The sequence below is a fragment of the Electrophorus electricus genome, chromosome 26, assembly GCF_041902795.1.
Source record: "Electrophorus electricus isolate QZ-2024a chromosome 26, ASM4190279v1, whole genome shotgun sequence".
Taxonomy (NCBI): domain Eukaryota; kingdom Metazoa; phylum Chordata; class Actinopteri; order Gymnotiformes; family Gymnotidae; genus Electrophorus; species Electrophorus electricus.
The window spans coordinates 3,662,526-3,676,268 of record NC_137522.1 but is presented as its reverse complement, the minus strand read 5'-3'; the positions used below and the strand labels follow the sequence as shown (position 1 = coordinate 3,676,268).

The following is a 13,743-nucleotide window of genomic DNA, read 5'->3' as shown; positions in this document are numbered from 1 at the left end:
TTGTGAAAGTGTTTTAAACAAGACATAGTTGAAGGACCAGGCAGGCAGACCTGCTCTCCGCTCTGCAGCGAGACTCAAGGTCTCTGTCTGTGCAGAGAAGCTGGGCTGCTGGCCAGGACTCTCCCTGAGATTGGGAAATGGAATCTGAACCACTCACACTTGCACAACCACACATGCACATACGCCTAACACCACATTCACCGTTACACTGTTTCTGAGGAAACGAAAGGTGTCTTCAACTTTCACTTTCTTTTCCAAAGGCTAAAGGCAGTTGCATAGGCAATATGTTTGCCTGATAAGACTACAAAACACAGGTTTCCGTGGGAATACATCGCACCAGGAGGACAGCCACACCCCTTTCCTGCCCAGTGGAGGGCAGAGGTTTGAAGAGAGGTCCAGCCTTTAAAAGCCTCCCTCCCCATTTTGGAAGCAGTCGGCTGCTGCCTCACACACACACCCATCTTTGGCTCTGACTACATCACTAACAGAAGTTGGGAGAACACTTTTTTTTTGCTGTTTTATTTCTTTTGCCAACTCGTCTGTCAAGATGGCCAGCTCCAAGTCCTTGCCTATGGTACGCATCCTCATCGGCTTCCTGGCCCTGTGGTTCATCGTCTCGCTCATCCTCATCTTGGTGTGGGCCATCTCTCCGAACATGAAGGGGGAAAGCCAGTGCAATGCCGAGCTGCAGACCCTCAAGGATGAGTTTGACAAGAAAAGGCTGACATGGGACGAGGACCGACGAGCTATGGAGACCATGGTGTGGCAGGGCCGTACCAACCAGAGCCTTCTGCTGAACTGGACACGCCAGCTACAGGAACAAGTGAGACTCCATAACGAGTCCCTGTATTTCTGCTTGGAGGATAATGTGAGTGATACTGGCTCAGGCTTACCATGTTGCTTTATTTACCACAAGGCCGTCTCACTTGTGGACATTATGGCTTCTTTGTGACCCTCTTTTCCACAATGCTCACCTTGGGTAGTTTTAAAAGTTCGTTTCACTCCCAAGCTAACATTGAAATCTGTGGATGCCTTGGTTAATTCACATTCACAAGGTGCTTAAATGGATGTTATTCATGTTATTTGGACATGTTAGTAGATATATTATTACAGTATTTACATACCAAACCAGAGTGGAGAACAGGCAGATGCAGCTGAACCATGTACAAGTTATGTAAAAATCTGAAAATCAAACATCGCAATATTAAAAACAGCTCTCCTTGTTGGAGTGGGTGAGAATTGGAGCTGAGCTCTTCTGGAAAAGTGTAAGCAGCAACAAACATCCTGACCTGAAGAAATGCTTGTCCCATGTCGCTGTGAGTAATAGTATAGGATAAGTTTTTCTTCAGAGGTGTTGTTTTTCAACTTCTGAAGTTGAAAAGGACTGCACTGGTCAGCTCCCAGTCCGCTAACAGATATCCCAGGGTGCTTCTAATAACCAGAGACCCCTCTGGGTTAGGGGTGCGTCTTTGCAGGCTCATGTGAAGTGAGACACTCCCTGGCATGACAGCACCAGCATCCACAGCCAAAACAGTTTGTACCCAACTGTTAACTAACCCATGAACTTTGTGAAGTGGCTCAGTTAATTATTTTTGTGTGTGTGCATGTGTATTTGCAGTCTGTTCTCAAAGCGAATATCACTTCACTGGAGAATGAGACTGAACTACTGAAAGCCAGTGAGGCCAGCCTAACTGAACAAGTCTCTCAGCAGCAAGGTAGGAAAATTCATGTCAGAATTTTCCCTCCTCTCCTACGCTGCCATGAAAGGAACACTCTTCGTGACGATATTCTTAGAGGCTTTGCCCTCATTTAACCATAGCAACAGAACAAAGAAAATAACTGGGCTATATTTGTTGGTAATGCAGTTTTCCTAAAATGCTGTGGTTATAGTGTCCTGAGATATGGTATGTGCGTGGATTTAGCTTTGGAAGAAAACATTTTTTAAGTATCACATCAGTTTGTTCATTCTTTGACCTTATGTGGTCAATAATGTGTACAGTGTTATTTGAGTTTTGAATCAAAGAGTTAACAGATTAAAATGATCATGTCTAAATGAGAAATAAACATCATTAGACAGTTTGTTAAATGTATAAGCTTTAAAAAAATCTTGCTATTCATTCTCTGTCCCTTAAAGTCACAGTACATTATTACAGAGGTGCATACCAAACAGCAAGATCGACATAAAAACGGATTTCCTGCCTTACGTAAACAATGACAGGAAATAATTTGCCTCTGCGCACAAGAGATCTGGCCCTTACAGAATAAAAGACAGCTGTGCAGGTGCTGAGTGAAATCACCTACACACTCATTACCTCAGGGCTACTGTTTTAAATGCGGAGAGCCTGAGTTGCTTTGGAAAATCTCAGCCAGAACAGCATAGATGTACTTTCATGCATGTTCAGAATCAGTGCCAAGCACAAAATAGTGCTGAATAGAAGGAGTTGCTGTCGTTACCTAAAATAGAGTGGTGACATCACAGAGGCCTTTGCCTCAAATGCACTGATAAGCAACATGCCCTGACATTGCCTTATAAGACAAGGGAATTATATTTCCAAAAGGAATGTCTGCTTTTTGTTGTTATGAATGTTTGGCAATTGACTGCTAGCCTTTTGGGAAACATTTTGTGTTGGTGGAGTGCACTGTACATTGAGTTGTGATTTGGTCTCCAATTTCGTTTTAGACTTGATTGAATACCTGCAGCATAATCTGACCCAGACAGCCAGCAAGCTGAAGGCCTGCATAGGTTTGCATGCAGCTGCTCAGATTCTTCAACAAACTGCGGAGACGGAAACCGTGGCCTGCCACACCAACCAGCAGTACTTACAAAAGCAGCTGTGAGTGATATTTCACATGCCATTTGCCTCATAAATTCACTTCAGTTTTCAATACTGGAGTAGGAAGTATATATGATATATGAAGTCATTTGTCAGACAAAATGTAAAAAAACATATACTGCAAGAGGATTCTCCTTTATCACAATCCCTAAAGCTCTGAGTGTTCCGTTTAACTGTAGGTCAAAGTGCAAACAAATGAGTCATACCACTAAGCCAAAAGATGAAGGACCCACTGGAGCCAGTAGTAGCATTGCGCTACTCATCGTCCTCGGCATTGTTTCATTTTTGATACCTTGTAAGTACCCAGCTGATATTAACAGACATATCCCACCACTCTACATCTAATTTTGCCCCAATAAAAAATATGTTTCTGAGGCATTAACTGTTTGATATTCTAACTGAAATATCTAACTTTTACATGACCTCTCTGCTGATGTAATTTCTGTTTTGTTTTCAGAGTGGGAATGAAGAGATGGCAAAGTGATTGGGTACATATTTCAGTACAACACTGTTTCAAGACACCAGTAAAGGTGTACATGTAACCTGGACTTGAAACACATTTTTCTATGGAAATGCACTGCTGTAAAAAATATGGGAATGTTCTGCTTTCCATATAAGGACACCCCCATACATGATGTATTTACATTTAAAAGGGAAACGATGAACGAGCTTGACCTTATTCATCTAATTCAAACCAAATGGCAAAACCAAAGGCTATTCCTTGTTTCAGCAGTATGAAAACCAATTAAGAAAGTGTTATTTAACCCAATTCCTGTGATGCACCACATGATTACATTTTTTCTCTGTTCCACCTCCCAGCATCCTTGGACCAAACCATTAAGTACATCAAATACCTGGAAGGCTCCAGGTATGCTGGGAGCTGGGTTACAGCAAAAATGTGAACTAGCTAATGGGTCCTGAAAATTGAGCTTTAAAAAAGTATGAATCCATTCTATATTAAGGTTTTTATGTTAAAAAAAAAAAAAAAAAAGGAATTATACCATGCCTGTTAGCCTACAGTTTAGGCTATTTATTAATGCTGGACTTACCAGAATAATGACAATTGGTGAGGCATGGATTTTGCTAACTGTTGTGAAACTGTAAAATTGGACCACAGTGATGTGGTGTCTAGACCTACCCTACCTGCCAATACATGAGACATTCCAACATAAAAGAAAAAGTAGCCTAAATCGCGCACTGTTGACACTAGTCTATCAAAAACTGATATTTCCAGAAAAAGGGTCCAGCAGAATCCTGCTGATTTTAAGCCCTGGGTCCTGAATGATTAAGTCTATATTAACTGGCAAAATTACAGGAGAAGCCAAAGGAATTAGCTGACTACAATTGGGCAGGTATATTGGCAGATATGTGTCTATTTGAAACATTTTATTTTAGATGTGTGTTTAAACCTTTTTAAATAAAATTGTCATTATTTTAATTATTTGAGTTTGTCCTCACATCTATTTAAATATGAATGCATTTCTCCTTCTAATATAGCCTAACACTCCATAAAAGCAATTACTATTTTTATTGACATCAAAATTATTCATTTACATAGACCTAGCCTAAAAGCTTGCCTTTTATATTTTTCTACAAATGTATAGACACTTGTTCTACCCAGGCATGGTTCAGACAGGAAATGTTATACTAAGGTTTGGCTATCTTAATCAGTGCAGATAGGCTAAACATATTTTAATCTGCTTCTTAAAGATGACTTTAGGTTTTTGAATTCATTTAGCCCTATGAGTAAAAACTAATTCGAGGCAAACATAATCCATAATCCTGTATCACGATGGTGACAAAAGGTATAATAAGATATATTGAAAGTATAGCCCACGTGTAAAAAAAAGGCCCGCTTTGAACAACCACATTACCCAGAATCCAGCACGCTCGGAAATTGCGATATTAAAGACGGCCCTCCTCTCCTAAATAAAGTCGCGCTTCGTGGATCCACCATGTCGGCGCCCATGGAGGTTGTGTTGTCCGCCGATTCCGCAGGACTGATGTGGAACTGTGCGGTTTTCGATCTCCACACTGGCTCAAATGTGTTGTCGTATCGAGGAGGAAATTCGTCGGCCCGGTCTTTAACCGTGCTCAACGGCGAGTACATTTTAGGAGCACAACTCGGCAAGAACTTCATAAACGTGTGGGAGATACAAAGAAAGGTATGGAGACTGGTAACTACAACAAGAAAGTGGATATATAACATCCATTAAGCAGCAGCGATTATTACTAGAATAGAGCCATCAAATTGTTAATTTACTACAAATCTTTTTATTTACAAGCTAACTAGCCAGCTAAAAAATCCTAATTATGCAATGCAAACATGCAATGACAGTATGCTCTGAAACTAATTGGACAATTGTTTTACTTTAATTTATAAACATGGATCACAGAGTACTCTCTTAAATGAGTTCAATTAATTTGTTCTATGCATATAAGGCCAATTTTAAGTTGTTAATTGCAAAGTTGGCTGTATATACCAGATTCCCCTGCTGACTGACTGCACTTTGTGGTAAGTTAATCTTTCATTGGCCCCATTCATGAATGGCCTGGTTTTGTTTTGGCTTGTCAACTGTCTTTTTAAGTCCTTAATAAAAAGGACAATTTCAAACACGGCACAGTTGGGCCCAGAACAAGGCAAATGACCATCAGTCCGTTAAATTGTGAATATGTAGACTTGACTGCAGGTAACATGACAGCTTGGTTTAAGCTGTGTAAGAGAGTTTGCAGAGTCTGGCACTTTTGGTTGTTATTGTTTTTTTCCTCTTTTCTACAACTCTTGAAATGGAACAAAAGGAATTGTGTTAAAGTAGTGACTGTCCATACTCATTTAAAATATTTCAGGGTAGGCCCTCTATAACATTAATAATTTGTTATAGCCTTTCACATTTGGTGAAAAGCACAAAATGTATTTTTAAAACTCAAATTTTCTGTGGTATAAGTGCTACATTTTCTTTTACATCCAAACTGGCTGTATTTAGTAACATTTGAGATTTTATTTTCTTGATTTTGTTTTCTTTTTGCTTCATCCTGGGTAACTAGAACGTGTGCAGTATTGGATAAAGTCACAACCCATTGCTAAATTTTTGTGTCTCAAAAGAGATTTAGAAATGGACATAGAAAACCTTTACTAGAATATCAGGAAACAGAAAGCTTGTATAAGAAAATGGAGAAATGCATCCTGTATCCATGGTTCAAAGAACTCTTTCATCTGCTAAAACATAGTGTGAGTAGCATTGTGGTCTAATGCCTGTTGGCCACCATTAGAACTGCTGCACACTGCCAAGCATCACAGACCTCAGGGTCACAGTGCATGCAAAGGACGGGTAAATAATCACTGAATATGATTTCATTTGCAACCATAGTGTTCATCTCTCCACATGTTTGATGCTCAATTCAGGAATTTGGGTGAAAAGAACCTTTTTAATTCTTAAATGGGTAAAAAAAAATACCTTTTTGTACCTGAAACCTTTCTCTGACCAGTGATTCACTGTGGAAGCATCATGTTTTTTCGTTTGCTGGGTGACACCCGATTCGTTGGCAGGACACTGGATACTAGATAACAAATGGACAAAACGTCTCTCTGCGTCTTTCTGAGAGGACATGCTGGCAAGAGCCTGCCACTTCCGACTTTCCGTCTTTGCTATAAATGTTTGCAGTTAACCTGTCAATGGTCTGCTGTTTCCTTGCTTGTTCACTGCTGTAAACTGCCAAAAAACCAGTAATGACATCCTCTGTTCACTTTTGTGTTCCTGCTCCATGTACCATTGCAGGACCAGCTGCAGCAGAAGATTGTGTGTCCTGGGATCGTGAACTGCCTGGTGGCCTCCCCCGATGGCCTCTACGTTCTGGCAGGCATTGCTGAGGCTGTGTACCTGTGGGAGGTGAGCAACCAGCCAAGATGCTGTTCACCACTTTTTTGGCATTAAGCCACTTTGACAGCTGTGGTCTTTGCATCGAGACTTAAAAATCTATGAAGTCAAATGCGTCAATACCCCAGGCCCGGGTGGTTGAGCCCACCCTCTGGGGGAGTGGCCTGTGTGGTTTCAATGAAGCACAGTATGAAGAATTACCAGCAGTGATGGAGCTCAGTTCGACGGCAACTAAAAATATTCATCACCCGAGTATTCATCCAGGTTGTCTGACGTTCTGAGGTTTAGAGGAATAAAATGAATGAAATTCACAAGCTGCCCCCATGTTGTTAATTCTCAAATACTAGTGCTGGTACTAGTGCTAGTTGGTGTCAGCTGACATTTCCTCGCTGTGTGTGTGTGTGCATGCTGCAGATATCAACAGGAAACCTGCTGGCTGTTTTGAGTCGGCACTACCAAGATCTGAGCTGCCTGCGCTTCACGGATGACAGCAGCCATTTTGTTTCGGGAGGAAAGGACAATCGGGCACTCATATGGAACCTTGCCAGGTAGTGTTTAAATCTCTATTCCCTCAGTACATGTACACGACATTACATATTTGAATGCTACTTAATGGGTTCACGATGGCAAAACTCAGTATGAGCCAGTTCCCCCACAAAAAAGTGGGTTTTTGTGCTTTGTCATCCACGTCCGTCCGTCCGTCCGTCCGTCCGGTCGTATTCCTCTTGGCCTTATTCTGGTATGCTAACACTGCTGAGATTACAGCAGTCCTTTGCTGTGCTTCTGTCTTAGGCAGCTGTGGTGCTTTTGGTTTTCGTGCTATTGATCAGATCTGTTAGAGTCTGTGAAATCTGTTGGGTTTATTCTTTGTAATCTGTTCTGTTTATTCTCTGTAATCTTTCATCTTTAGTTAATTCTTTCCTTGTAGGCCCTTTTATGTGAGAGTCCTTCATACTGATGTTGGGATTGGATGAGCTAGGCTGTGAAACGCGGCCAAGTTCCACAGTCCTCATGCAAAGAAGGCTCCAGTATCGGAGCTTTATTACTAGTTATAAGCACTTCAAAGGAAGGAGGAGTTATTGTTTAGATCTCACACTTCATGACTTTTAGTGCATACTTACAATAGTTAGTTTGTCTTTTACAGTTTATGTAAAACACTTTACTTGAAATGCTATTTACAATATTTTCAATTGTGGCCACAGTATTTGTGGGAAAGTTACGGTTTTGTTTCGTTTCATTTAGAGTATTGCCATCAGTATTGTCTGCAGACTTTAGATTGTTAACTTGTTTCTGTTTTAAAAACATGTTTGGAAGGAAATCGGTCAGCAATGTTAAGATCCTGAAATCCAAGCTCTCTTTATTATAATTACGAGTGTGTGTAAAAATGTATAGCTGAAGAGAAAAGGGTGTTTGCCCTTAAGGTCACAGTAATGACTGCAGTAGTTATTTACCCCTTCTGGACACTGCATACCGCCACTGGGTCGTACTGTGGAACTGATGCTCCAGAATGTCCTTGAGGCTGTTTGCTGGATCCTGGTAATTTAAGCATGTTGTACTTTCACAGTATGCCCAGAAGGTGGCAGTGTATGTCTTTTCAAAACATGACAGCCAGCATGTCTTCTTTGTGTGTTTTTTACATTTTAACTGCATAATAATGAGTATTTAAAAAAAGAATTTTAATTTCAGAAGAAAAGGTTTCATTGCAGCCTGTTGCAGCACGTAGGCTTACTTGCCTGAGCCGTGTGGTAATTTTAAGGTAGGGTTTCCTATCTGCCTTTGAGGCACATGATAGAGTGGTGACTGTAAGCATGTTCTGTAATCTCGGGTCACTGCACGGTTGAGTGGCAGAGTGGTGCACGTATGCAGGCTGTCGGATCAGCTAGTAGCAGGCGCCTCTGATTCAGTTTTAATGTGATTGATACCAGAAGTTCAGGGGATTTACTTGCACTAGGCATTGCAAAGTGCCTGACTCTAATGGAACCTCGGGGAAAGCCTGATGGGTTTCAGCGCAGGAGTTTCCATGAGCGGAAGGTTAAAGGAGAAGGCCGGTGGTATAGCGAGGTGTGAACTTCCCTTGAATTTCGAATGAATGCATACATCACACTGCTGTTCCATAGCGTGGGATGATAAGATTTCCTACTTATAGATGATGGACCATGGGCAATATATGAAGAATAGAAAGTGTGTAGTCTTGCAATAAGAGAAATAAAATAATTCAGCATCACTCATCCGGTGGCTTTTTGAAGGAAGTTGACGGACATCTTTTATCCCGTAGCTGTAAATGGCAGCAGTCTCAGCCAGGCAGCGGCAAAGAATCAAAACTCCGTGACATTCTCAAAGCGTGACAAGGTCTTGGTGTTAAAATCCAGATGGTAGTAGGGTGGACTAGCACAGAAATACAACAGCTACCAATATTTCCTTCCAGTTCAGTGGTGCTGGAAATATTGTAGGTTTTTTCCTCTCTCTCTCTCTCTCTCTCTCATTTATTTTATTAAGCACACAACCATTCAGTTGGGATCATACAACTGAACATCAGAACAAATTTGTTTTTGTCTGATGCATTTCTGTTTGTCTGTGGGGAAAAAACACCAACCCCAGCTCTGTGAATGTGAAGAAGCTTTCGTTTCTTCAGAGACTCAGCCCCCCTACGCCATTGGTTGCGGCGTCAGGAAGTTTGAAGCAAGTTCGTTCGCTCTGCTTCCCTGCTTGCCATGACCTTGCTGCTTAAGTGACAATGTTAAGTGCAATGTAGCATGAAGAATTAAGCGACACGGGGTATGAGGAGAATTTAAACCACGGACACTGCTGGCAGTGGATAATGGCCTGCTCACCTGTGAAGGCCCGGACAAGCTGGCTGGAGGCAAATGGATTGCGTTGGCGCCTCCCTCCAAGAAAAGCTGGCTTGCGTATAGCCATGCTCAGGGATGTTCTGAACATATTTAACACTGTCGCCCACGCAAGTGAGCCAGAACTGAGCTTCCGTGTATTTTAACATCGAGATGAGCGCTCATTAGTCAAGTGTTGAGCGGAGTGCAGATTGCAGTCCATTGTCTAATGAACCATGGGTGACTCTCTGCACTGCTGGAACAGCTCCGATACTTTTTAGTTGGTATGAGTGAACGGGGAGCACTTAAGTCACACAGACCGGTTAAACGGGAGTGGGGTTGGAGGGCCGTGGAGGCTTCGTTTTCCCCCCCCTGCTCTCGCATCAGACACGGTGACTTTCCTCACAGTTGTTCCAGCAGCAGACAGCTTGGCTTGGCCAGAGGTGTAGCCTCGCATTGTGAGCTTGACAGAATAAGGGCTCGGGTCTTTCTCATCTCGCTTATCTGCACGTCTGTCTGTAGCCGATCTCACCTCCTCCCCACGCCTCTATCGTCCCTGGCTCACTTCTCTGTCTCTGCTGCCTAGATATGGTCTGGTTCTGCTGTCTTGTTGTTGTGTGTGTCCCCCCCCCCCCCCCCCCCCGTTTAATGTCAATGGATCTTGTGTTCAAACTGAATCAAGACAAAAGCTTCAGTTATGTCTGTGACTTCTGGCTCTTCCTTGTGTCCTGAGAGCTCAACTAACTGACGCGCACCTTGTACACACATCACAGCTCTATTAATTGGTTTGTGCGGAGCTGATGCATAAAATAAGACCGAGAAGTATTTCGGTCAAATAATAATAAATAGCGGAATAATATCAATATTAACTTACTAGTATATAATATATACATAATAACTAATAACTAGTATATAATATATATATTGGTATGTTCCTGTTGTATGTGTTGGTATAATATTTTATAGTGATACATCAGGTCATAAAAATAATACGTTGCATACAAACTAAATCAGTTCCTATTTTCTAATTCTGGAAGAGAGTAGATATGCCTTCTCTTCTGTTCAGCCTGATGGATTGGATTGGGGGATTATAGGATCACTTCAGTGCCCGTCAACTCTGTTGGGCTCGTAGGACTGTAGTGGTTGACATGGCGACGTCTTTGTGTTTCAGTGTGGTGCAGCTGGATTCGTCCCGTGTGCCCGAGCCACGACACGTGCTGTCCTGTCACTCCCTGCCCATCACCGACATCCACTGCGGCCTGATGGGACCTCAGGCCAGAGTGGCCACTGCCTCTTTGGACCAGACAGTTAAGGTAAAGGCCCTCGCATCCCGGTGTAGTCACGCTTTGTCTCCCGTAAATGTCCGGTTTCAAACCCTTACCCTAAACCGCACGAGAAACGGAAAAGAGAATAAAGGTTGTATTGGAGCAAGATTAGGCTGTGATATTACTCTTGCGTGCATGTGGCTCATCTTTTGTGACTGTTCTTCCGAATCTAAAAAAACCCCAACTTTATTTACCGGATATGTGTATATTCAGAGTGTTGAACTGAGCATTCATTATTAATCTGTGCTTATACATATGTATTCATTTTTATAGATATATTTATTTGTTGTGGGACCATCATCCAATCAAGCCCAAGCAAATTGTGGTGTGAAGTATTTTCAGTCAAAGATATTGTGCCGTACTCCAGAAACTGCTCATGGGGCATGTACCTGTTTGGGAAAAGAACCGGGAGAGGTTTACAGCTTACAGGAGACGTTACCTTGCTGAGAGCCGGATGTGAGGACCTCTTCTTGTTGTGTGAAGACCTTTTGTCATTTCTTGGTACTCGCACTTTAACGAGTGCTCGTCGGGCCGTTATAGGCCTCTGTGCTTTTGAAGTGGTTCAATAGGTTAATTTCCTTTACAACGAGAGCAAAGGCATCGGCATCCTCCTCCGGGTTTTTATTTTTATTTTTTTTTATGTAATTTGTAAAATCCACCTTGCCGTTTAATAAATATGACTTGGCAGTCCCTGTTCCTGACCAAAACGAAACTGGAAAATCCGTAAATAAGGTCCTGCGCTGCACAAAGTGGTTAACCGGGGCGCAATGCAGGTGTTTTGGGCTCTGTACTCCAGCGCATTTGTCCTGGACAGAAACGAGGACCATGAACTTAAATTGTGTACCATCAGTGTGTGGGTGTCTTGTTTTTGCCAATCATCACTTGCTATGAGACCCGTACTACATGCATATAAATCCAGAGGCTGCTGTGATTGGCTGAGGATATTGGTGTTCTCTCACTGGTCGGTATGAAGGCCTCACTTAAACTCCGGTGTTGGATTAAGGTGCCGGCCCCTGGGGAGTGATCTGAAGGAAGGCCTGGCTGCAGTGCGCATGCCTCTGGTTTGATGTAGCCTTTTTCTGAAGGTCTAATCCGTTGTGCGTGCTGTCTAGGAGCTGGATGCTTAGATGTTTAGCCGTTTCTATGACAGGCTGAAATGCTTAAATAACGTCAGTATGGGGGTTGTTTTTTGTTTTGTTTACCCGAGTTGGTGGAAACCAGCTCTGTTTCTGGGCTAGTACACTGAGCTGCTTTATATATCTGTTTATTTTCTTATTTTTTACCCCCCTCTGTCAAGCAAATTGATGCAGAATATTTCATGATGCTAGTTTTTAAAACATTATATATTTATTTTTGAGACTTCTTGCCCTTACTCAAGTGCAAGCTGCGTTTCCAAAATCCGAATGTGTCTGCTGTAATGATTTGCTGAACGAGGCTCTAAGCTCCTTTACTCAAGCTTACCCATGCAGCCCTGGCAGATCTCATGACACGTTGCACGTGTTGTTTGGACATTGCTCCCTTGTCATTGACATTCCTCTGATAGGATTAGGTGAAGCTATCAGACCTGTTAACCAAACAGTGGGCTCAACATATCTTGGGGACAGCAGTGGGTATGACCCGGTCGGATGGAGTGTCGAGAATGACGACATGTAGCTGTGGCGGAGCGTCATGCGGTGTGGCAAGGACTGCACCGTTACCCAGAGCCCCCTGCGGTATGGCAGTGACCCCAGGAGCAGTCACCAGGCTGGGATTACGTGCTGCAGTTTCAAAGGGGGCACAGAGCTGACCATGGGGTATGGCACTCTTCCTCAGAAAGTCTAACCTTCAGGGCGTAGCAGAGAAGCGCCTGGCCCCATCATCGGGAGTTTTCTGGTTGGAGCCCCAATGGCGCCATAGCTATCTGTGGCTGGGAGTCCAAGGGAGCAAAATGGAACTGCACTGTGTGTGGGTGGGATGGCATGACTCCACCCCCGTGTCACTCACTGGCACTAGCCAATCGTGAATGTTTGTGCTTGCACTAATGGGCAGTTAGCACTGTCCTCGGCAGTTTTAAAAGATGTGGAGGAAGAATATGGTTGTGGCACCTCCAGGGCTCCAAGTTTTGCTTTTTGAATAAAGTGGCCTACTCGCGTCTTAAATCACATGGTGGAGAGAGTGAATGGCACGTTTCATTAGGTCAACCATCAATCCTGTGTGGTAACACGAGTGTCGCTTTTATCGCACCTACAGTACGCAGAAGCACTTAGCAATGCTACATGAAGTGAAAACCATACAGCAACACTCACGGTGTGTGTGCGCATATCTCGCCCGACCCGACAAGATTTCTGGTGCTGTCTTGGCAGAATAGCAGGGCTTGAGAACTGGATGGGGATAAACAGGCTAAACCAGAAAATAACTCAATTTAAAGGCTGTCTTTAGGCTGTCCAAAATGGACTTTCTTCGGCTAATTTGGGCTGATGTATAGCTGGTATACAGAGTCTGTCTTTTAATGTACAAGTGAATTCGACCTGTGTTTCTACGAGGCCTAGTTAGCAGCCATGTGCAGACTGCTTTAGAGCCAGATTTTAATGGAGTGTGTGTTTTTGAAGTACATTCTGCCAGGTCCCTGATGTGCGTGGTCTCCTCACTTGCATGTTAAACAGTGCAGAAGTTCAGATGGCCTCTATGAAATGAGCTGACTCCCTTCACTCCTTGCTTTTCCTCCTGCTCTGCTTCTGTTGACTTTCTAAAAAATATTTTGAGAGTCTTTTCCACCTCTTTTCCAGTTTTCCCTACTCTGCCCTCGCATCTGTGCTAAATGTTGGCGATAAAGGCCGTGAAACGATGTCTGTAGCTCGATCGTACACTAAACATGAGGGTGAAGCCAACCTTTCAGTGAGGTACA

At 42.9% G+C, this 13,743-nt stretch overlaps 2 protein-coding genes across 4 annotated transcripts in view; both read left to right on the top strand.

Moving 5' to 3' along the window:
* Positions 1 to 201: 201 nt before the first annotated feature.
* si:ch211-1a19.3 (uncharacterized) lies at positions 202 to 4,272 on the top strand. 2 transcript variants are annotated; one of them, XM_027006936.3, is made up of 5 exons: positions 202 to 823; positions 1,619 to 1,715; positions 2,681 to 2,834; positions 3,014 to 3,129; positions 3,292 to 4,272. In XM_027006936.3, coding segments are annotated over exons 1-5 (645 nt in total). In that variant the 5' UTR covers positions 202 to 547; the 3' UTR covers positions 3,294 to 4,272. The 2 variants fall into 2 exon arrangements, with proteins under 2 accessions (XP_026862737.2, XP_026862736.2); XM_027006935.3 differs by having other exon boundaries at positions 218 to 868.
* A 485-nt stretch (positions 4,273 to 4,757) lies between these two features.
* wdr18 (WD repeat domain 18) overlaps positions 4,758 to 13,743 on the top strand; it is a 34,292-nt gene continuing 25,306 nt past the window's right edge. For both annotated transcript variants that reach the window (XR_014120111.1, XM_035523305.2), the window contains exons 1-4: positions 4,758 to 4,999; positions 6,611 to 6,721; positions 7,124 to 7,257; positions 10,706 to 10,847. Coding sequence is in view for 1 of the 2 variants with exons in the window: in XM_035523305.2 (XP_035379198.1) it covers positions 4,790 to 4,999; positions 6,611 to 6,721; positions 7,124 to 7,257; positions 10,706 to 10,847 (597 nt within the window). In the remaining variant the exon portion in view is untranslated. The remainder of the gene's footprint in view (positions 5,000 to 6,610; positions 6,722 to 7,123; positions 7,258 to 10,705; positions 10,848 to 13,743) is intronic.